The sequence below is a fragment of the Schistocerca piceifrons genome, chromosome 6 (assembly GCF_021461385.2).
Source record: "Schistocerca piceifrons isolate TAMUIC-IGC-003096 chromosome 6, iqSchPice1.1, whole genome shotgun sequence".
Taxonomy (NCBI): Eukaryota; Metazoa; Arthropoda; class Insecta; order Orthoptera; family Acrididae; genus Schistocerca; species Schistocerca piceifrons.
This window is the reverse complement of record NC_060143.1, coordinates 571607059-571632306: the sequence shown is the minus strand read 5'-3', so window position 1 is coordinate 571632306 and position 25248 is coordinate 571607059. Positions and strand designations below refer to the sequence as shown.

At 42.4% G+C, this 25248-nt stretch overlaps 1 protein-coding gene across 3 annotated transcripts in view; it reads left to right on the top strand.

Moving 5' to 3' along the window:
- Positions 1–25248, top strand: part of LOC124802787 (protein mothers against dpp) — a 129890-nt gene that overhangs the window by 53785 nt on the left and 50857 nt on the right. For all 3 annotated transcript variants that reach the window (XM_047263788.1, XM_047263789.1, XM_047263787.1), the window contains exons 4-6: positions 9621–9902; positions 15038–15168; positions 15356–15554. In XM_047263788.1, coding sequence (XP_047119744.1) covers positions 9621–9902; positions 15038–15168; positions 15356–15554 — 612 coding nt within the window. The remainder of the gene's footprint in view (positions 1–9620; positions 9903–15037; positions 15169–15355; positions 15555–25248) is intronic.

Below are 25248 nucleotides of genomic sequence, written 5' to 3'. Positions count from 1 at the left end.
TAAATCAGGGATTCCAGCTTGTGTGCTCTCTGCTGAGTTGCAGAGTGTTCCCTGTGCTGAGGGGCATTATTGTTCACTGTAAACAATCAAGTGAATAAGTGTGTGGCACGGGGAGTGTTTTCATCTGCCAACTGCACCTTACATGATAACCCACCTACCTCGTTCGGCCCGTTGCAGGTCTGGGGATTAGAATAGGCCCGAGGTATTCCTGCCTATCATAAGAGGGGACTAACAGGAGTCTCACATATTTCGGCCTATATGTGATGGTCCCCTGTAGGGTTTGACCTTCATTTTTCCCGAAGAGCAAGCCGATTGGGGAAGGGTGTCTTACATGGTGCATCGTTTCCATCATGCACTGAGACCTTCAGCATTCTTCATCATTGTGGCTTTGCGGTTCTGCTCATTCTCCATCTCTTGGGTGGGGACACATTCCTGGGTGCGTTTTCCTCTCTCCTCTATGCAGTGTCATTTTCTGCGCCAACGATGACCATGGACTTCTTTGCACCTTATATCCAATGTGGTAGCCAGTTCATTGTGGTGGGGCCGCCTTACACCCTGTTGGTTTTAGCCCCCTGACTACACAGGGATTGCTCTGCTGATGCCTGCGCCATTAACTCCCCACATATGCCAAGGAGTAGATGCCTGTCACCCTGGCGTGTCTGGACTCCTGGCAATGGCCATCCTGCTGGGTGGCTTTTGCTGTGGCTGGGTGGTGCCCGTGGGGGGGGGGGGGGGGGGGGCCTGGTTGGAGTGGGTGTCATCAGTCATCAGGGTGGATGACACACCATGAAGCGTAGTACATCATCTCTTGCTGGTGGTCAACCACCAGCAGTCTCTAAGCGTTCAAGGGCTCAATTTAATGCATGGAAGTATGACCCCAAATCGTTCTCCTCCATGGCCACACCACGGGAGGAATGCCATGCTAGGGATAGCAGCGAAGCTTATTCACCCTCGTACCTCATATGTACGAGAGTTGATGGGGAATCTTTCCTGTCGGTGAAACCTCAGTTTTTTTATGGAGCATTTAGAAGATTAGTTTGGGGAGGTGGGGGGATTGGCGAAAATGCGATCTGGGTCGGTCTTGATAAAAACAGCATCCTCTGCTCAGTCGCGGGCATTACTCGCCTGTGACAAGCTGGGGGATGTTTCTGTTACCATCACACCCCATAAGAGCTTAAATATGGTCCAGGGTATTATATTCCACAGCTACCTTCTTTTGCAGTCGGACGACTAGCTGCGCGCCAATTTAGAGCACTGAAATGTCTGGTGCATCTTTCGGGGTCCAAGGGATAATCAGGTTGCCACCGGTGCCTTCATCTTGGCCTTCGAGGGTGACACATTGCCCGAGAAGGTCAAGGTGATGGTCTACTGCTGTGATATCAAGCCATATATCCCTCCCCCGATGTGGTGCTTTAAGTGCTGAAAGTTCGGCCAAATATCTTCCTGTTGTACTTCCAGCGTCACATGTTGAGATTGTGCATGTCCATCACATCCCAATACTCCATGTGCCCCACCTCCCATCTGTGTCAGCTGCAGAGAGCACCATCCCCCTTGCTTGCCAGACTGTAAGATTCTACAGAAGGAAAGGAAAATAAATGGAATACAAGACCCTTGACTGACTGACCTACACTGAGGTTAAGAGAAAATATGAGAGGCTACATCCTGTGTGTATGACATCAACATGTGTCGCCGCTACATCAACAGTTCTAGCACCTTCCATTTCGCAGTGTACAATTGGTTCTCAGAGTCATCAGACTCCACCTGCCCCGTTGATTTGGGGGGGGAGGGGGCACTACTTTCACTGTTGCTACCGCGCTGCCTGCCTTGGGAGCAACGCTGCCCCAGCCATCAGGGGCGTCAGTCTCCCCTTCTCAGCCAGAGAAGTGTAAGTCTTCTTCGGCTACTCTTGCTAGGGAGGGGTCCCTTCCCAGGTTCCTACCAGTGACAAAGCAGACATCCTCCAGTGGCTGAAGCACCCACAGGTAGCTGGTCGTAGGGCTTCACGATCCTTCTCAGTCCCTGAGACTGAATCAGTGAAGCCCTCCCAACGGGACAAACTTAAGGAGCAGTGAGATAAACCAAAAAAGAAAAAGACTCCCAAAAACCAAGTTCTGCGGTGGCACCCACACCACCGCTACCTACAAGCTCTGTGTCTGAGGATGAAGTGGAGATTCTGGCATCCCCTGAGGACCTAGATCGCACTGGGCCCTCAGACACAATGTATGTTGGTTGCATAGGTACTCATCTGGTGGCAGCAGGTGACCTTGAGGCGTAGACCGCCTCATTGAGTGTTTCATGCCTTTCCAGTCTCGCAATCACGTCATCTTCCAGTGGAATTGTGGCAGTTTTTTCCATCACCTGGCTGAGCTACGTCAGCTGTTAAGCTTTACACCTGCTTTCTGCATTGTCCTCCAGGAAACCTGGTTCCCAGCAATGCGGGCCCCGGCACTTCGCGGCTGGCAGGGGATATTACAAGAACTGTAGCCAATATAATAGTGTGTTAGGTGGAGTTTGCATCTATGTCCTGAACTTGGTATATAGTGAACCTGTGCCTGTTCAAACTCCTCTTGAAGCTGTGGCAGTCAGGGCACAGATGGCGCAGGAAATAACTGTCTGCAACATAAATCTCCCTCCAGGTGGTGCAGTACCCCTGGATTTATTGGCTGCACTGATTGATCAACTCCCTAAACCATTCCTTCTTTTGAGAGATTTTAACACCCATAACCCCTTGTGGAGTGGCACTGTGTTGACTGGCTGGGGTAGAGATGTCAAAAATTTACTGTCCCATCTCAACCTCTGCCTCTTAAATATAGGTGCCCCCCACACATTTCACTGTGGCACATGGCACATAGCACATATTCGTCCATTGATCTGTCGTTTTGCAGTCCTGGCCTTCTCTCATCTATCCACTGGAGAGCACATGACCTGTATGGTAGTGACCACTTCCCCATCTTCCTGTCACTCCCCCAGCGTCATGCCCATTGACACCTACCTGGATGGGCTTTCAACAAGCCTTCACCTCTGCTGTCACTGTTGAATCACCCCCACATGGTGCCATTGATGTTGTGGCTAGGCAGGTCACTACAACAATCATTCCTGTGGCAGAAAACATGATCCCTCGTTCTTTTGGGGCAAAAGCCAGTACCTAGGTGGTCGCCGGAAGCCGCTGAGGCAATTAAAGAGTGTTGGCGAACTCTGCTGCGACATAAGCGACACCCTTACCTAGAGCATCTAATGCCTTTCCTAGAGCATCTAATGCCTTTAAACGCTTCCGTGCTCTTGTTCACCAGCTTATAAAAAAATGGAACCAGGAGTGTTGGGAGAGGTATGGCTCGACCACTGGGTGCCATATGTCACTTTCCCAAGTCTGGATGACAATCAGACGTGTTTTTGGGTACCAGACACCAACAGGTGTCCCTGGCATTGCCATAGATAGCGTGTTACCTACCAACGCAAACGTGATTGCCGAGCACTTTGCTTGAGCCTCTGTGTCGGAGAATTACCCCCCCAGCCTTTCGCATTCTCAAATGGCAGATGGAAGGGAAAGTCCTCTTGTTCACTACATGCCACAGTGAACCTATAACGCCCCATTTAGAGTGGGAGCTCCTCAGTGCTCCTACACAGCTCCTGGATCAGATCGGATCCATAGTCAGATCATTAAACATCTCTCGTCTGACTACAAACGACATCTCCTCATCATCTTCATCCGGATCTGGTGCGATGATGTCTTTCGATCGCAATGACAGGAGAGCACCATCATACCAGTGCTCAAACCCGGCAAAAACCCGCTTGATGTGGATAGCTATTGGCCCATCAACCTCACCAACGTTCTTTGTAAGCTGCTAGAATGTATGGTGTGTTGGTGGTTGGGTTGGGTCCTGGTGTCATACGGCCTATTGGCTCCATGCCAGGGCAGTTTCCACCAGTGTCGCTCTACCACTGATAATCTTGTGTCCCTTGAGTCTGCCATCCGAACAGCCTTTTCCAGACGCCAACGCCTTGTTGCCATCTTTTTTGACCTATGGAAGGCTTACGACACAACCTAGTGATGTTGTATCGTTGCTACATTGGATGAGTGGGGTCTCTGGGGCCCGCTCCCGATTTTTATCCAAAATTTATTGTCACTCCGTACTTTCAGTGTCCACGTTGGTGCCTCCCATAGTTCCCCCCATATCCAGGAAAATGGAATCCTGCAGGGCTCTGTATTGAGTGTATCTCTATTTTTAGTGGCCATTAACGGCCTAGCGGCAGCCGTAGCACCGTCCGTCTCACCTTCTCTGTATGCTGATGACTTCTGCATTTCGTACTGGTGCTCCAGTACTGATGTTGCTGAGCTATATTAAAGGCTCCAGTAATTTCCTAAATCATCAGAAATCTGTGTCCGTCCCACTTCCATTACACACCTTCCTTGTCACCATTGATGTAACCTCCGTTTGTACTAACATCCCCAAAGTACACTCCTGGAAATGGAAAAAAGAACACATTGACACCGGTGTGTCAGACCCACCATACTTGCTCCGGACACTGCGAGAGGGCTGCACAAGCAATGATCACACGCACGGCACAGCGGACACACCAGGAACCGCGGTGTTGGCCGTCGAATGGCGCTAGCTGCGCAGCATTTGTGCACCGCCGCCGTCAGTGTCAGCCAGTTTGCCGTGGCATACGGAGCTCCATCGCAGTCTTTAACACTGGTAGCATGCCGCGACAGCGTGGACGTGAACCGTATGTGCAGTTGACGGACTTTGAGCGAGGGCGTATAGTGGGCATGCGGGAGGCCGGGTGGACGTACCGCCGAATTGCTCAACACGTGGGGCGTGAGGTCTCCACAGTACATCGATGTTGTCGCCAGTGGTCGGCGGAAGGTGCATGTGCCCGTCGACCTGGGACCGGACCGCAGCGACACACGGATGCACGCCAAGACCGTAGGATCCTACGCAGTGCCGTAGGGGACCGCACCACCACTTCCCAGCAAATTAGGGACACTGTTGCTCCTGGGGTATCGGCGAGGACCATTCGCAACCGTCTCCATGAAGCTGGGCTACGGTCCCGCACACCGTTAGGCCGTCTTCCGCTCACGCCCCAACATCGTGCAGCCCGCCTCCAGTGGTGTCGCGACAGGCGTGAATGGGGGGACGAATGGAGACGTGTCGTCTTCAGCGATGAGAGTCGCTTCTGCCTTGGTGCCAATGATGGTCGTATGCGTGTTTGGCGCCGTGCAGGTGAGCGCCACAATCAGGACTGCATACGACCGAGGCACACAGGGCCAACACCCGGCATCATGGTGTGGGGAGCGATCTCCTACACTGGCCGTACACCACTGGTGATCGTCGAGGGGACACTGAATAGTGCACGGTACATCCAAACCGTCATCGAACCCATCGTTCTACCATTCCTAGACCGGCAAGGGAACTTGCTGTTCCAACAGGACAATGCATGTCCGCATGTATCCCGTGCCACCCAACGTGCTCTAGAAGGTGTAAGTCAACTACCTAGCAAGATCTCCGGATCTGTCCCCCATTGAGCATGTTTGGGACTGGATGAAGCGTCGTCTCACGCGGTCTGCACGTCCAGCACGAACGCTGGTCCAACTGAGGCGCCAGGTGGAAATGGCATGGCAAGCCGTTCCACAGGACTACATCCAGCATCTCTACGATCGTCTCCATGGGAGAATAGCAGCCTGCATTGCTGCGAAAGGTGGATATACACTGTACTATTGCCGACATTGTGCATGCTCTGTTGCCTGTGTCTATGTGCCTGTGGTTCTGTCAGTGTGATCATGTGATGTATCTGACCCCAGGAATGTGTCAATAAAGTTTCCCCTTCCTGGGACAATGAATTCACGGTGTTCTTATTTCAATTTCCAGGAGTGTACATGGTCTGTCTGCTGCTTAACATTTCCTGAATCACCACCATTGGATTCCAAACCTGTGATGTCCCTACTGCTCACCTTTATCAATTTTATAATCAGCGGGTACTTTACCTTTGAGGGACAGACACACAAACAAATGAGAGGCATGGTCATGGGAACCAGGATGGCATCTTCGTATGCCAGTGATTTCACGGGCTGGGATGGGACTTCGCTATAATCATTGATGATATCTTTGCCATACAGTCTCATAGTGAGGTTGATCTGTTAGAATTCCTGGAGTCTCTAAATACACACTGCCAATTAAGATTTATGTTGTCATATTCTGAATCCCATGCCACTTTCCTTGACATTGATCTTATCTTCGCAGCGATTCAACTACACCTTTCTGTTCAGATATAACTTACATATTGACAGTTGCTATCTTATCCTGGTCAAACATTTCCCTTTAGGCAGAAATATTTGTTCAGGTGCAGACTCCTTTGAAATAAGATCCAATGCTCCTTCTGCACCCATTTCCCTACCCCGTGATACCACTCTGACTGTTACTGCTATTGAGAATTGCCATATGCACACTCATAGCACACAAGGTTGCCCATACCTGGGGCAGTGGGGGGTGGGGGTCACGGTCACCCCCAGCTCTCAGGGAAAGGAAAAACATATAGTGTAGTCAGGTGTTTTTCGTGCAAGAATGTGGTTTAAAGTTGGTATTGCAGAAGTTTTTAACAACATCAGAACTGGAATATTCCAAAGTATTAAAAATATTCCATACTCCCAGGTCTCGTGCCCTCGCCCACAAACTTTCATATGGGTGCCCTTTTATCACAATCTATATCAGCCCTGTAACTGGCAGAACACTATCAAAGGGAGAGCTGCCTATGAAACAACGCATCATGTACGTGGTGTTATGCAAACACTATTTGGCCTTTTACATTGACATGACTACCACTAACTTATCAGTTAGGAAGAATGATCATAGGCAGAGGGGTATATACTGGCAACACACAATATACTGTTGCAGAACATGCTCTGCAACATGATAGTTATGACTCAGTACTATTTCACCACAAAACATGCCATCTGGATTCTTCCTCCAGACAGTTCCTCAGGGGGGGAACTGGGTGTCACAACGTGTCCTTGGTTCTTGTTACATGAATTTCTTTGGTCTTAACATTTCCTCTCAGTATCTATTCTTTTCTTCACTAACCTTTTTTAATTTTCTATACAATTTATTTTCTGACCTGTCCATCCCTCCCTCCCACACCCACTCACCCACTAACCTCTGCCACATACAACACACTTAACTTTCAACTTATGCACAATATTTTGTTTTTTTGGTAATCTCTATCTTGCGTACTATGCTGTGTTCCACTTTCAAGCTCTCAGGTTTTCAAATCTTGTCCATTGCAGTCCCCAACAATTAGTCTTTCCTTCTCATCCGGTCCAGAAGTCTCCCCTGATCTGGGGTCCTGGGCAACTTTTCCAAACATATCCCATTTTGTAATCTGTACTGGTCCTTTTCCTTCAGCTCCTTCCTTCCCCTTCAACCCTTCTGCCAGAACAAGTAGGCACTGACTCAGAAAGCTTGAAATTTCAATACCTTTATACATGTTTTCTCGCACCGCTGTTTGGTGAGTAGATTTTTTACCTATCCAGTTACGTTATGTCGCCCTGTCTTTTTAAAAATCTACAAATCCTATAAATTTAAGTTTGCCTTTCTTCAGTCTATCTTTTTAAAATGAGTAGGGGTAAAGTTTGATCTAGTCCTCATACTTGTCAGTATCTGTGTTTGGTTTTGTTATCATCGTAATCTTCAGTTTTAACATAATTGTTTCTCCCACAATCACTCATCACATCACTCATATTATTTGCATCCACTTCCTCTTCCCTTTCCATAACATTGTCTTCAAGTTTGTTTCCTTTGTATAGTCCATCTGTATATCCCTTCCACCTTTCAGCCTGTTGTTCATTGTTTACTACTTGGTTGCCATCTGAACTGTTAATATTCATTAAGCTATTTCTCTTTTCTCCAAAGGTTTCCTTAATTTTCCTGTATTATGTGGCATCTGTCATTCCAGTTGTTATGCATGTTCCTGCAGCACTGCGTTTCTCCTCTAACCATTCCTGATTTGTCATTTTGCACATTCCATCAGTTTTATTTTTTAAGCATATGTTTCCATTGAAGGTTTAGTCAATTGTGGAAATATGCTCAGATAGTTTAAAAGGTGTAAGGTAACTGCTTGCGAAAAACAAAAAGGTTTACTTTCAGTCCTAGTCTGCCACAAATTTTAAATTGTAATAATATATTCAGGTTGTCGACTAATTGAGAGTTCTAACAGTGAGTTGGGTTGGGCACAAATAAGTAAGTGATGATTACACCAAGCTGAAGAAAACTTTTTACAACAAAAGTAAATAGAGGTTATGAGTTGATCATAAACAAAATTAAGACTAGGGCACTGTTGTTGAACTACTGGTAAATCAGGGGTGCCAAGGGAGTTAGATTATGAAATTAGACAATGTAAGTTATAGAGAAGTTCCAATATTTGAGCAGCGAAATAACTGATGATATCCTACCTAGAGAGGATGTAATATGTAAACTGGCAACAGTAAGAAAAAGTTTATAAAAAAGAGAAATATTTGTAAACTAATATAACTTTTTGCTTCCGGAAGTTTCTAAAGAAACAATTTTTCTGTAGTGCATCCAGGGTACAAGTGCAACTGGATGCCAAATAATTTAAACTTTTATAGAATAGAGGTTTTTTAATTGTGGTGCTACAGAAGAATGCTGAAGATAAGATGGGTAGATCAAATGGCTACTGTGGTGATAATTAATCGAATTGGTGAGAGAAAAAATTTATGACACTAGCTGATTAAAAGAAGGAACTAGTTGATAGGTTGCATTGTGAGGGATCATTCTACAACACCATAGATTTTATTGCGCCCAAGTTATTTACAATTAAACCACAGAAAGTAGTTGCTGCTGACTCTGATGGAAATACACAAAACAAAATGCCTGGGGGGGGGGGGGGGGGGGGATACCTCATGATAAATACAGTATTTTGGATTTTTGTAGAATGACTCACATGTCAGTGTTGTAGAACACTGTTCGTGGGTTTGACTGGGAAACATTTAGGTGTGAACTACACTCCCAGTGCAAGCATTTACCATTAAGTTTTTTACTGAAAACACAATGGTCAGTGTGAACAGTGAGGAGGGGAGACAGTTCTCAATTAGACAGGCAGGCAAATCCATGCAGTAACCAAACATCATCAATAGTTAGTTGAAATCACATTCTTGGAGAAAAACATGTAGCACAGGGTTGTCGTCAATAGGTACACCAGAGAGCTTGCCACAAACATCGGCCAGTTGACAAGTGAGGCCGTACAGTCCACAGAACCCTTTCTTCTGTCGTGGGAGTTTTGCTGTGTGAGGTGGCGCTACTGTATGTATCCTTCCACGCACTGTGCATAGCGACCTTGCCTGACATATGCGTAGCTATATCTGTTGATCTTTTGATACATTAGAGAAACAGTTGGCAGCTTCAAATGGATGTAAGTTGAGCTAGTTGTGCAGAGATGAAGAGGCTTGTATAGAGTAGACTAGTATGGAAAGCTGCTTAAAATTAATCGTCAACAATACCCATCTTCTTTGTCAAATTATTTACCTTATTAGTGCTTGCTTGCTTTATTGCTAGTACAGTGGGTATGAAGTGTAACAAATTATAAGCGTTGTATATATTTCTGTGTTGTAGTGCTACCTCCAGTTCTGGTGCCTCGCCATAGTGAGTACGCACCTGGTCACTCACTCCTGCCATTCCAGCAGTTGCCAGAACCAGCAATGCCGCACAATGTGTCATATTCAGCTGGAGGTGGTTTCACAAATGGCGGTGCTGGCGGTGGAGGAGGTGGTGGAGGTGGTGGTGGTCCATCTTCACACCTTAGTCCTGGACCAACTTCTCCACTGAGCAGTGTGCCTAGTCCAGGCAGTACTAGTTCAAATCCACAAAGTCCATATGGAAGCAATGGATTGCCAGGTATGGAAACATTTTGTGCAATTTTAGACTGCATATTGTGCCAGTTTATTTTCAGGAATGCTTTATAATATAGTATAACAATTTATTTTAAAGTGCATGCTAAATGATTTCTGAATCATGACTCCTGGTGAACTTGAAAACTTGACTGTGTTGCTATTTGCTTTTTATGACAAGTCACAATGCAACAATGTAACACAAAATTATAAGACTTACCAGTTACTGGATATTCAGCATCCAAACAGAGAAATGAAACAGCTGGTATTCTACAACTGACTAGCCCTTTGTTGGCCTCAGAACGTTCCCCACATGAAATTTAGCTTAGCTGTGAGAATATTTTGAAGTTAAATCTCACCAAATCTGGTGAATCTGCTGTGTAGGGTGCATGTTACAATAATTCACACCTCAGGTCTCTCATTTTCTCATTTCCAATGCCTTCTGCATTCTTTCTTTCACTCCACGCATTTCCTAATGTCTTTTTCATTCATTTAATGCAAAACAGTTTTAATATTCACCAGTCATTGTTTTGCTGTAATTAAGATAATTTGTAAGATAAATCACTTTTTCATCTCGGAGAACTCTGATCATATTCTTTATAGCTGATCAAATGCAGGATCATTGCTTTGATTGATATTTTGTTTCTAGCATAAAGTGGTGGCCCTTTTCTCATTAACAATGATAGATCAGCATATGAAATAAGCTGGATTCTTTTTTAAATTGCTCCAACCTCCATTTTTTCTCACGTGTTTCTGATTGGCATTCAACAAATGTATGACATATCTTGCTAAACCCTACTCCACCTGATGTGTATGGTACTGGCTATTTCACACTCCTGTAATCAGTGATAATCCAGTATTGTAATGAAAAGTCTCAGGAGAAACACAAGTACTGGAGGCAGTACAGATAATAACATACCAAATAGTTGGGGTGTCAAGTGGTCAATTGGTACATGAACAAGACTGAAAACATTGCTAAGCTTTTGGGCAGCATCTTCCATTAGAGTTAACTAATACAGAACAAAGTTTCATATACATGCACAGCTACATTGTCCTAGCCGACTACATAGGAACCCCATTGCAGCTTGACACAGAATCAAGCTGCAATTCTGGCACAGTGTAGTGTGTAGTGCGTGTATGTGTGTGTGTGTATGTGTGTGTTTCCCTTCCTCATTTCAGTTTTTAGTTGTTCTTTAAGTGCATCATCTTCAGGAAAAGCATTTCCATGTTGAATTCAATTTCCAATTTTGTTACTGTTGAAAACAGAGGAAGAGACTCCTTATAAACCTCCACAAAATTGAATTAACCACCACTGCAAAAACTGAGAAGGATGTTCTAGTTTGTGCAATTCTCTGAAACACTGTTTCAGTAAACCATTTAAGCAGAAAAGTTCTGCACATCAACTTCTGACTTTTAAATCAAAATAAAAATTTCATTCATATCAGTGCCTTCTTTTTGTTGGAGTGAGAATGTTTCTCTTTGCCCTTGTATGCCCAATACTTCTATCTTCTGTTAATAAACCTGAGGCAACATTCATGTTCCTGAACAGAACCCTATTACAACCTTCGTTGGTGCCCTTTTCACTTTGTTGACAGTACTCAGTCAGTATCATCACTTAAAGTCATATAATCATGGTGGTACTTTGCAGGTGTGGTCATCTGTTCGCTCAGTATGCTTTATGTGTTGTCTTGTGGGAGGAAGTGCTTCTGTAGGGATGTACTATAAAAACTTGCATCTCTACTTCTCTCTCAACAGTTCTTATTGGAAGCACTTAACTGTACAAAGTGCTGTAGGACACTATTTCTTTTTATGTTCCTAAATGTGCTGTACTCCAGATACAGCTCTTAACCATCTTTTTCCTCAAGTCAGTATTATGTAGTTCAAACCAAGCATCTTTCCTTTATTCATGATCATTACTTTTGTTTGTATAGTTCTTTGTTTTATGTTTCTGCTTCTTCTATCTCCGTTCTTCTTACTTACTAAATATTTGTAAGATCCTGTTTGTTTTTATTTCATGAAACACTTGAGTATTTCTGTATTTTTTGATTTAGTTTCCATTTTGAACTCATTTCTTCATACTGTATCCAAGACACTTTGGAGATTGCTTTCACCTGGAACTATTACAACTACATCATCCACAAACCTAAGCATCTGTTTTCTTTCTCCATTTATTCTGATACCTGTACAGTATTCTTTGCACTTTTGGCATGTTATATGTAGATGTTGAGTATGGATGGGGCAGATTGCATCCTTTGCTTAGTGACTTTGAGAATTGCAGCTTCTTTTTGTGTAATTTTTAGTATTTAATATCGCTGTTTGTTCTTTGTATAGTTATTTAAATATTATACTGACTCTGTAGTCTAGTTCAGGGTGTATACGACCTGGGACAACCAGGAGGTCCGGGAAAAACGCGGGAATTTTTCCATCCAGTAGAAAACCAGGAAAAACCCGGAAACTGTTTAGAATTCCGCAAATTTTTCATTGTTTTAGTTTTCAGTTAAATTTTTGTGATTTTGACTGGTAAGAACCAATACTCTAACAAAGGATATTATTGTACCCCGCTACTGCAGAATGATACTGCAAGCGCGGTGACGCCAGTTATCTGGTGCTTTCTTGCAACTGGTGAAACGAACCTATTTCTAATAGGTCGCGGGTGGTTTGAAAAGCAAAACATGAACAGGAGGAAAAAAACCGAAAATAAAACTTAAGTTGCAAAGGAAATGTGCCATATACAACAACAAAACAGTGCTCATTCAAGCGTCTGCCAACAGTAAAGTGTGTCAAAGGCTTTAGGAACACTATGCAATGCTTTATAACAACAAATTGCCTCCGATGAGTGTGACGTGACAACTGTTTAAATTACATTTGTTTGAGCAGTTGCGGGTGGGCTCTTGCGCATGCGCAGTTGAGTCGCGTGTGAGTAGTACCTTCTCCCGCTTCTTACGGAAGTGTGGCTGGGCGCCACTATTTAATATTGCCCTGGTTCGGAAATATCGCAGATCTGGGGCTGATGCACAGAACATACAGAGTTGTGGTGGGGAGGTGGGTCGCCTCCACGTGACCTGTGTTTACGTTCAGTGATTTTGTTGTTTCCTCTTCGTTTATTGCTCTCACGTTAAATGATAACAAAATGGATTTTTGTGGCTGGGAGCTATCAAATGAATTAAAATACGTTCACATAACTATGGCAGGCTAATATATGTTAATAGTTTCAGATTTTATTTCCACCCTTGACAGTCAAGCATTAATCGCCTTACAGAACAATGAAGCTATTTTTGCTGGTTTGCTAAAGAGATTTGGCTTTTATTAATCCTTTCTACTGAGGCAGTCAATTTATTTGAAACCAAGTGTTTAATTTCACACTATTGGCTAGTTCAACTGTTCGCTGCATTTCAAGTGCATGTATGGCATTATGCTATAATAAAGAACCAAACATGAGTACTGGTACTCCAAGAAAATTTACATACAGATGTGCATTTTTAGCCGAATTATGCACTTTAGTATGGTTCGCGAAACCCCGACGCTCTTGAAGTATGATATGACGTCTTGTTTCTTTTATGATATAATGTAAGATCTCTTAATGTTTTACACGTACACACACATGGGCTTCCTGCGTCATCATAGCTGCGCAAGCGCGTTGACGCCAGTTATCTGGTGCTTTCTTGCAACTGCTGAAACGGGTGGTTTGAAAAGCATTATATTCAAAGCAGATTTCCTTTTACGTAAGATGAATTATGTGCGAGAATGTACGATGAATTTCTTAAATCACAAAGCGTTTGACTCTCATTTAAAAAGCAGCTCTTTGAGGACGGCCATTTAGAAGTATTTCGTGTCCAGAAGGTGAGACATTCGCGTCGTTACTAAAAATTTTACTGGCACATTTGTGTATCTTAAAGTGCAACACGCACAAAGAGATCAATATTATATGTGGAAGCTTAGCTTCTCTTCAAACTTATTAATCTTCGAGACCAATATTATATGTGAAGTATATTAATTTAAGCCATTAACTTTTTTTGTTAGTGTATTCGCGCTACGTAAGTGATCTTGCTATTGGCTGACTACATCACGTGTCCTTTTGCTGTCATTGCTTGGCGAGATCACGTGAATGAGCTATGACACTTACAAAAGTGCATCGCAATCTCAATTTCAATGCTTCGGAAAGTGACATGCGTTATTTGGTGGAATTCAAATTTATACCTTTGTAATACAAAAATATGCAGCGTACATGTTGCTGCACATCAAAGGTCTTTCAAAATGCGTTTTTCCCCCTGAGTTTCGTTTTCTAAAGTGCCAGGCAATTCTTTGTCGGTATATAAAACCATAAACATTCAAAGGATTGATGATTTTTACAGTGCCGAAGAAGAGTATACTGTCACTTAACACGGAAAAAGTGTATTTTCATCTGGGAGAAAGTGTATTTTTAACCGGTAAATCAGGGAAAAATCCGGGAACTTTTTTTGCTTGTCCATATATACACCCTGTAGTTTGATCATTCCTAGAATTCCCGTTAGTTGGTTCCAGCTGACAGTGTTTTGAATACTTTCCTGATGTCCATAAAAGCTATGCAAATGTTTCTCTACACTCTTAAGATTTCTTCAGTTACATTGCAAACGGTAGAATAGCTTTACCAGTGCCTCCATTTTCTTGGAAGCCAAATTGATTGTTGGCTTCATTGACACCAATTTTCAGTATTGCAGATTACATTTAGTGATAGGTGTGGTGTTAATCCTTACTGTGGAATGAACCTGTTGTCATTGTATGTACCTTTGTGATTATATAATATATACGGAGATGTACTATAGAAGCACACAAAACTGTTGGAATGTATGCAGTTTGTTGATTTGCATGAGCTACTTCCATTGTGGTTTGTTACGAAGAATGTCACGCAGAGCCTAAGAAAACAAAATTGGTGCACAATCTATAGAAATGAATTGTGCAAAGAAAAACTAAAAGTGTGTGGGAAATTTAATAGTAAAAAAAATGGTTAAGTTAATGCAATTAACATAAAATATACTAATGTAATTAAAGAGTTATAAGATGAATTTTCATGAATTAATAATTTTGTACTGTTTGAAGATTGTTGCCTATAATTATGGCATACCTATCTTTCTAATTTGACTGATGTGTGTTACATATGAGCAGAAACACCACCACCTGCATATAGCCCACCTGAAGAAACACAGCAGGGTACAGGCACTGCTCTCCCAGATCCTTCTGCTATGGATACATCAAGCAACTTAAATATGTCAGAAGTTGCACCAGTCGCTTACCAGGTACCTTTTCCCATTGTTGGTTTTTTAACATGTTAACTGAAATAAATGATAATATGCTCAGATTTGATTTGGAATTCCTCATCCTATCCAGTACTTTACTGTTGCTTTAATGGTGATGATGCTTATTTTTTAATCTGCTGTTTAAAAGAAGAGCAGTTAATTTTATCGTTGCACCTTTTCTCCCCAGGAGCCAACTTTCTGGGCAAGCATTGCTTACTATGAACTGAATAGCAGAGTCGGAGAAATCTTCCATTGTCAGAGCAATGTAATCATTGTGGATGGTTTCACAAACCCCAGTAACAATTCCGATAGATTCTGTCTGGGACAGTTGTCAAATGTCAACCGTAATTCTACAATAGAAAATACTCGAAGACATATAGGAAAAGGTAAGCTTCTTTAATATGAGTTGTATTATCATAGTATTGGTACACACAATTTTCTTCCTGTATTCTATTTAGCACTTATTTATGGCATATATCCTTGTTTATTGTCAAGGGGATTGTTAATGGCAGTAAGTTAATTTCCATTTATTTTGGACAACTGTGAGGAGATCAGCAATAGATTTTCAAACTTGTGGGACATATCAAAATTCAGTGGCTGTAAACAATAATGAGGGCACTGAGGACGATAATTGAGCAAAGACAGTTATTGTATCTATTTTTAAAAAGGGTAACATGATGCTCTTTGAGAACTACAGAGGATTAACATTACTGTGCTATTGCATGAAGGTTTACGAAAAGATAATTTTACAGAAAATAAGAAGTAAGATAGAATGACAATTAAAAATCAGAATGGTTTAGAACAGTTAGAAAGACAATTAAAAATCAGAATGGTTTAGAACAGTTAGAAAGCTTCGACAAGAAAGCATGCTTTCTCCAGTGCTCTCGAATAAAGTTGAGCACAACATCATTAAGTAAGTTCATCAAAGATCAACAACAGATGATATGAAAATTATGCAAATGATGTGATGATACGGGAAGACAGTGAGCTAAAAATGGAAGAACCAAATACTTGACAGATAATTGAAGAAGCAGACTTAGAAACAAGCTTAACAAAAAGTCAGCAAGGAAAATGAAAAATCAAAGACATTGAAGTGTCCCTTACGGGACACTGAGAAAACGGTGATCAAGTTTTAACAAATTTATTGACAAAGAAATACATCTGCTTCAGCAATAAGAAAAAAGGCACAAAATACAGTTTCTTACTAGGTAGTGGTACAGAGGCTTGACGGAGCTGCTATCTAAAATTTCTCGACTGTTTCTAAAAGGTAGTAACATCACTAAGAGCTTCGTAGGAAAATAAGGTTGCAGAGAAATAAGCCCCTAGAACGCTGTGCTGTCTAACACAGGTACAAAAAGTCTGTCCTTAACACAGTCCAAGTCCACAAAGGAAACAACAATGAAAGCTGAGAATAGCGGCATCAGTCCCTACGATTTTGAATGTTCTAAGATGCTGAGGCGAGCAGTACTCACCCAGAGGCCAGGAGAGGCTCTTGAAAGTGGTAGAACTGCTGGTGTAGTCCATGAGCTGGTCTTTGTAGCTGCTGGTGATGGAATACTCGTGATACGATTCTCTTGTGATGCGTTGTGCAGCCATGAATAGATCCTTTGGAAGTGGTGGTCTCTGCCAGCACTGGTGCTGCTGCCTGGTGTCAGGTCGTGACTATGACATGGGAGCTCATGACGCTGAGGCTTGCAAGGGCCATGTAGACTGCATAAGTGCCCAAGGTACCTGAGTGGCTGCAGCTTCCTTGTGCATGTTGTTGTTGTTGTTGTTGTTGTTGTTGTTGTGGTCCTCAGTCCTGAGACTGGTTTGATGCAGCTCTCCATGCCACTCTATCCTGTGCAAGCTGTTTCATCTCCCAGTACCTACTGCAACTTACATCCTTCTGAATCTGCTTAGTGTATTCATCTCTTGGTCTCCCTCTACGATTTTTACCCTCCACGCTGCCCTCCAATACTAAATTGGTGATCCCTTGATGCCTCAGAACATGTCCTGCCAACTGATCCCTTCTTCTGGTCAAGTTGAGCCACAAACTTCTCTTCTCCCCAATCCTATTCAATACTTCCTCTACCCATTTAATCTTCAGCATTCTTCTGTAGCACCACATTTCGAAAGCTTCTATTCTCTTCTTGTCTAAACTATTTTTTGTCCATGTTTCACTTCCATAGAGGGCTTCACTCCATACAGATACTTTCAGAATGACTTCCTGACACTTAAATCTACACTCGATGTTAACAAATTTCTTTTCTTCAGAAATGCTTTCCTTGCCATTCCCCAGTCCACATTTTATATCTCCTCTACTTTGACCACCATCAGTTATTTTGCTCCCCAAATAGCAAAACTCCTTTACTATTTTAAGTGTCTCATTTCCTAATCTAATTCCCTCAGCATCACCCGACTTAATTCGACTACATTCCATTATCCTCGTTTTGTTTTTGTTGATGTTCATCTTATATCCTCCTTTCAAGACACTATCCATTCCGTTCAACTGCTCTTCCAAGTCCTTTGCTGTCTCTGACAGAATTACAATGTCATCGGCGAACCTCAAAGTTTTTATTTCTTCTCCATGGATTTTAATTCTTACTCCAAATATTTCTTTTGTTTCCTTTACTGCTTGCTTAACATACAGATTGTATAACATCGGGGATAGGCTAGAACCTTGTCTTACTCCCTTCCCAACCACTGCTTCCCTTTCATGTTCGTTGACTCTTATAACTGCCATCTGGTTTCTGTACAAATTGTAAATAGCCTTTCGCTCCCTGTATTTTACCCCTGCCACCTTTAGAATTTGAAAGAGAGTATTCCAGTCAACATTGTCAAAAGCTTTCTCTAAGTCTAGAAATGCTAGAAACATATGTTTGCCTTTCCTTAATATTTCTTCTAAGGTAAGTCGTAAGGTCAGTATTGCCTCAAGTGTTACAGTATTTCTATGGAATCCAAACTGATCTTCCCCGAGGTCGGCTTCTACTAGTTTTTCCATTTGTCTGTAAAGAATTCGTGTTAGTATTTTGCAGCTGTGGCTTATTAAACTGATAGTTCGGTAATTTTCACATCTGTCAACACCTGCTTTCTTTGGGATTGGAATTATTATATTCTTCTTGAAGTCTGCGGGTATTTCGTCTGTTTCATACATCTTGCTCACCAGATGGTAGAGTTTAGTCAGGACTGGCTCTCCCAAGGCTGTCAGTAGTTCCAATGGAATGTTGTCTACTCCGGGGGCCTTGTTTCGACTCAGGTCTTTCAGTGCTCTGTCAAACTCTTCACGCAGTATCGTATCTCCCATTTCATCTTCATCTATATCCTCTTCCATTTCCATAATATTGTCCTCAAGTACATCGCCCTTGTATAGACCCTCTATATACTCCTTCCACCTTTCTGCTTTCCCTTCTTTACTTAGAACTGGGTTTCCATCTGAGCTCTTGATGTTGATACAACTGGTTCTCTTATCTCCAAAGGTCTCTTTAATTTTCCTGTAGGCAGTATCTATCTTACCCCTAGTGAGATAAGCCTCTACATCCTTACGTTTGTGCTCTAGCCATCCCTGCTTAGCCATTTTGCACTTCCTGTCGATCTCATTTTTGAGACGTTTGTATTCCTTTTTGCCTGCTTCATTTACTGCATTTTTATATTTTCTCCTTTCATCAATTAAATTCAATATTTCTTCTGTTACCCAAGGATTTCTACTGGCCCTCGTCTTTTTACCTACTTGATCCTCTGCTGCCTTCACTACTTCATCCCTCAAAGCTACCCATTCTTCTTCTACTGTATTTCTTTCCCCCATTCCTGTCAGTTGTTCCCTTATGCTATCCCTGAAACTCTCTACAACCTCTGGTTCTTTCAGTTTATCCAGGTCCCATCTCCTTAAATTCCCACCTTTTTGCAGTTTCTTCAGTTTTAATCTACAGTTCATAACCAATAGATTGTGGTCAGAGTCCACATCTGCCCCTGGAAATGTCTTACAATTTAAAACCTGGTTCCTAAATCTCTGTCTTACCATTATATAATCTATCTGATACCTTTTAGTATCTCCAGGGTTCTTCCATGTATACAACCTTCTTTCATGATTCTTAAACCAAGTGTTAGCTATGATTAAGTTATGCTCTGTGCAAAATTCTACGAGGCGGCTTCCTCTCATTTCGTAGCCCCAATCCATATTCACGTACTATGTTTCCTTCTCTCCCTTTTCCTACACTCGAATTCCAGTCACCCATGACTATTAAATTTTCATCTCCCTTCACTATCTGAATAATTTCTTTTATTTCATCATACATTTCTTCAATTTCTTCGTCATCTGCAGAGCTAGTTGGCATATAAACTTGTACTACTGTAGTAGGTGTGGGCTTCGTATCTATCTTGGCCACAATAATGCATTCACTATGCTGTTTGTAGTATCTTACCCGCATTCCTATTTTCCTATTCATTATTAAACCTACTCCTGCATTACCCCTATTTGATTTCGTGTTTATAACCCTGTAGTCACCTGACCAGAAGTCTTGTTCCTCCTGCCACCGAACTTCACTAATTCCCACTATATCTAACTTTAACCTATCCATTTCCCTTTTTAAATTTTCTAACCTACCTGCCCGATTAAGGGATCTGACATTCCACGCTCCGATCCGTAGAACGCCAGTTTTCTTTCTCCTGATAACAACATACTCTTGAGTAGTCCCTGCCCGGAGATCTGAATGGGGGACTATTTTACCTCCGAAATATTTTACCCAAGAGGACGCCATCATCATTTAATCATACAGTAAAGCTGCATGCCCTCGGGAAAAATTATGGCCGTAGTTTCCCCTTGCTTTCAGCCATTCGCAGTACCAGCACAGCAAGGCCGTTTTGGTTATTGTTACAAGGCCAGATCAGTCAATCATCCAGACTGTTGCCCTTGCAACTACTGAAAAGGCTGCTGCCCCTCTTCAGGAACCACACGTTTGTCTGGCCTCCTTTTTCATAGATCTCCGATATGGCAGATATAAGTTATAATGGAAACCTGTCTAGGAGGTAGGCTAACTAGGAAAGGAAACATCAAGGAAGAAACTTCGAAGAGGATAGAAAACTGCTCACAATTTCATTATTGTGTATTGGACATAATTTGGTTTTGGAAAATACCTGCTGAAGCAAAGATCATGATGTACCACTCATATTGTCTACTGATGAGTTTATCTTCCATTTTTCTTGTGTGCCCTTTAGTATGTAATTGCACAGCTGTTGGACCCAGACAAATAAAGGTCCAAATACAAGTGACAGGGACTGAATAGGATAGAAGTGACAGGTATGCACTTTCTTTGAGGATCCTCGGTAACACTAGGAATTAAATGAAACAATACAAAACACTCTTCAGATCAGTCCCCTAAAAGAACTTAGGGAGATAGATAGGGTGAAATGGCTTGACCACTTGAAAAGATTGAGAAGCGAAAGACTACCAAGCTCTGGAATGGACAGAATCTGGAAGAAGAAGAGTTCAAAGGCCATGAGTAAGATGAAGCGACAAGGTGAAGGCTGATGTGAATTGGTGAGGACAGCAGTGTGAGAAAATCCTGGAGGATAGTCTCTGGGAGACAAGATTGGAAAAGGCTTTGTGAATGAGTTGCATAAGCCGAAATGTTTATGGAGGAGGAGAAGAAGAAGAGTAATGGATTTTCCAAAGTTCTTCATAGTCTAATTCTATACTTATCAATGTAGGTGACAAATATTAACTTTTCACATATGTTGTGGGCTCAGGAGGCCTGTCAGCATTGTGATGAAATGTTTTCTGTGAACTTGGTGTGATTGCATGATGTTTAGCTGTAAATCAATCTTCCATTTTTCTCATATGCCCTTTAGTATGTAATTGCACAGCTGAAGAATGTAATTTTTACAAGTGTTGCAAAGACACTCTCAGTATCATATGTAAAGTATGGACATCTTAATTCTCAGAAGGTAACACTTGCCACAACTTTGAGAAGGTCAATATTTGACATGGTCCCTGCTAAATGGTGATCTCCTCAGGGAGCTTAACACGGAATGGTTGAATTTGGGTGTGCTGAACCCTTTGTTCTGTAATTGCTGGCTGATGAACATAATTAAACCTCTATTATTGTCACCTCTGTCTCTGCTTCACCAACTAACGTATGCCACAATAACGAAACATTATCATAATTGGAAATGCAGTTATTGGCTTAACTGTGTAGATAGCATCAGTCTCAGAGTTTGCTGTACACTGATGAGGTGTTAACGAACCAAAACAGTCGATAATAGAAAACCAGTGGGACAGCTGCTAAACCTCAGTTGCATTAGGCTCGTCGAAGTGTATGGTGCTCTACTGGATCGATCAACTGTTGCTGCTCTTGAAGTAATTGTTCTTAGTCCTCAAACTTTTGCACTCCTAATAAGAAAGACATTATTATCACAACTCCACTTGTCTGTGACAGAGTAAGCTCACCAGTGCCACACTGTTGTCTCGACCCCTTGCTGCCTCTCCCTCTGTCCCATCAGCCACCATTCCCTCCACTCCTTGCCATCTCTTTTTCTCCTCTCACCTATTCCACCCAACACAACTCCTCACCCACCCATCAACCTGCAGCACTGATAACAGTAGACGCACCGGCATGCACGTTTGTGTTCTGTGTGTGTGTGTGTGTGTGTGTGTGTGTGTGTGTGTTGTAGTAGTCAAGCAATGGAAACTCCCAAGTTGGAATGTCAACAATATAAGGAAAAGATAGATTGTTACTCACTGTAAAGGTGACAAGTTGAGTTGCAGATAGAATCGACAAAAAGACACTTGCACATTAGCTGTTGGCCAAAACCTTCATCAGAAAAGGAAAATTGGTGCCGCTCTCAATCTATCTTTTCTTTATATTGTTGTGTTTACTAATGCATTATGTGTGTATTGACCACTCCACACATCCACTGTACAAGGAGTTCTCTTTACTGCTTCCTCTATACGTATTCAAGCCAGAACTTTCCATTATCATATTTATACCTAAGTGAGATATGCTTACATTATATTTGACACTTAAGAATGGGTAATCAGCCAAAACTAAAGAAAAATAAATTGGCACAGTGCATCGGAGATAGAAATATGGTTTCGTCACTTGCTCAAGTGATGTTATTCATACAGTGTACTGTTTGACAGTTGGGAGTTATTGGCCTGCAAACACTGAGAAAATGACCAAGTGTAACACTGAACCAAGCTCATTCTCTATCACCGATCCTGGAATCTGGTCTGTAGGCTTGTACAGTTGGGGGTAACCAGACTCATACAGTTGGAGGTAACATGTTCTCCACTTCAGTGACCATTCTCTAACGTTGAGACAGAGTAGATCCAGACAGAAAACTGTTGTGAAGCGTAAGCTCAGTGATGCTGACTGGAAACTATAGTGACACTTTGCTGTGTATGAACATCCTGTTTGCCTTCACGGCAGAGGGTTGTGTTACCAATGTTATTTACAACTCTGCTCTTGTATTCACATCTGGTCTTCAGGCCAGCATACTAGATAATGCTACCTTTGTTGCAATGAGCACTGGTTCTCTACGCTCTACATTTACATCTGTGCTCTGCAAACCCCTTTAGAATATATGTGGAGGGTGTATTGTGTATTAAACCGGGGGCCTAGAAGGGACGGAGAGGCTTCGTCCCGCTGCAGCCCTCAGTGGTTCACAACCCCACAACAGGCCACAGCAGTCCATCCAATCCACTGCTGCCCCACACCGATCCCAGGGTTATTGTGCAGTTCGATCCCAGTGGACCCTTGCCCCCCACAGGAACGTCTCATACCAGATGAGTGTAACCCCTAATGTTTGCTTGTTAGAGTAATAATGGTGTACCTATTGTTTTCATTAGAATTTTAGTAGTATGTGAATATGGAGTGTGCATGCTATGTGCAGACGCAAGAGGAACTGGCTCACTTCACGAGCAGCTGAAGATGCTGTCGGCCATAGTCAGCTGTCTGCACCTGTGGGTGTAGAAGTGGTGGAGAAATTGGCATGTCACATAGGACACCTTGAGTGTCTCTTGTTTCACTTATAGGCTCTGTTCTCTAATGCTATGGCCTTTCTGACGGCAGAGTTGAGTGGGGGGGTCATACTCTCGCCTTAGGGTGAGTGGCAGTTCCCTAATATGTTCGTGTCGCTCAGTGCAGAAACTGAATTTGGGAAGTGGAAATCTGGCCTCATCCATTCACTCTATGAGTTGACAAGAGGCTGTGCCTTCAGTAAGGTCTAAGCACATTTGGGGGAGGGATTTGCTTATTATCGGGAGCTCCAATTTCAGGCGCACTATGGCGCCTCTTAAGGACATAAAGTACAATGGTGCTTTGACGTCCATGAATTAATGTTTTCCCACTTTTTATGACATTTTCTTTTATTGCTCCCATCAAATTTCCCTGTTCACAATGTTAGATCGCACCTGATTTTGCGTCAACATATTTATAATTTTCCCTGTGATTTATACTTTATGAAAAAGTGTGTGTAGAAAAAACTGACATAAAATGACTCTGGCATCGTGTTCGCCATCAAGCACTGTTTGCAAATGTTACGTTGCTAAGTTTCTTGACACCAGATTCTTGAACCGGTAAACAAGTAAAAGTTGGAACAATTCGTGCCTATCTCCTATCGCTGCCAAGCTCTACTCGGCGTGGTGGCTGATGGCAGTAACTAGGTTTGTTCAAATAAAAATATGATGACCAATCACAACCATTTCCAAATAATCTCTACTGCAGGTGCACAGTTTAGTGATTGTTGTGATCATAGTGACACCATTGTCAAACTGTATTTAACGTGTTTCGTTGTTTGGCTGAGCAAAATATGTTTTGAGAATTTGTTCTCATTGTCAAGTGTAGTATTTATGTATGTATTTTTTGTGGATGTTACACAAATAAACAATGGGAGTGATAGTGTGTGTGGTTTTCTACATAACTGAGTAGGCACAGTGCCTTATAATCTGAAAGAGACGACTGCAGTGCAAGAGATACAGGACATCATGTGTGTAAATACCACACAAAATAATTTTGTAAGTTTTTGCATTTGACAAGGAGAAAAAATTCTTGAAACATGTCGTGCTAAGCATAAAAAAAGTCATAACTGTTGCAGCGTTTCATTATTCAGACAATAAGCTGGCAGTGGAGAGAGGGCATCTGAAATGCCTGCAGCCATTGAGGGTGCAGAGGGCAGTCGCACTCAGGTTGTAGTAGGTACCAGTGACACCTGTCACTTGAGTTTTGAGGCCATCCTCAGTTTGTGCAGGGATCTGGCAAAAGTGGTGAAAACTGTCACTGTTGCAGAGCTTATAATTTGCAATATTGCATCCAGGGTTGATCAGTGTCTTTTGTTACGGAGCTGAATGGAGAGTCTTAGCCAGAGGCTTTGCCGATTTTTTGATGTACAGACAGTCTTGTGAAGTAATTCTTAACACATTTTCCAAAAACTGTAATGCGAAACTAGTTCAGCAATCCACACACAGTGGAAGTACTGTAAAGCTTGCTGCTACAGGCAGGCTTGACATTATTTACAGAGTCAGCATAGAGATTAGGTTTAGAGAGCACAGTGTCACCATAGCAACAATTGTTACCAAAGCTATTAAACCCATCAACAAGGCTGATTAGAGTGTTCTTTCTGGAAACAGCAAATAAGTAGTAGTTAGCATCTTGCTTAAACAATGAATGGACATCATTTAGTCCCAACGTGATGTGTGTAGAGGGCAAAATTTTACGCTTGATTGTAAATTGCGCTCTGGAGGAGCTTGTGATGAGTGAGTAGGATGGAAACGAGCTGTCATTTTATAATAACAAAATTTGGAAAACACTGATGAAACAGGTTATAGCACTCTCAGTTCAAAAAATGGTACGGAAGTGTTGACAGGTGAAAGTTAGAAATTTGTGCACCTATAAAAAGATTGATGCCCAAAGCTTTCAACAACTTTCGTCGTTATAAATTTGTGAAAGATCTTACTGAGAATCCAAGAAATTTTGGTCCTACGTAAAATCACTAAGGGGATCAAAGTCTTGTGCTCAAATCATTCGTCAGCCAGTCTTGTGTGGCATTAGAAGACAACAAAAGGAGAGCTGGATTTTTAAATGTTGCATTTAAAAAATTATTCAC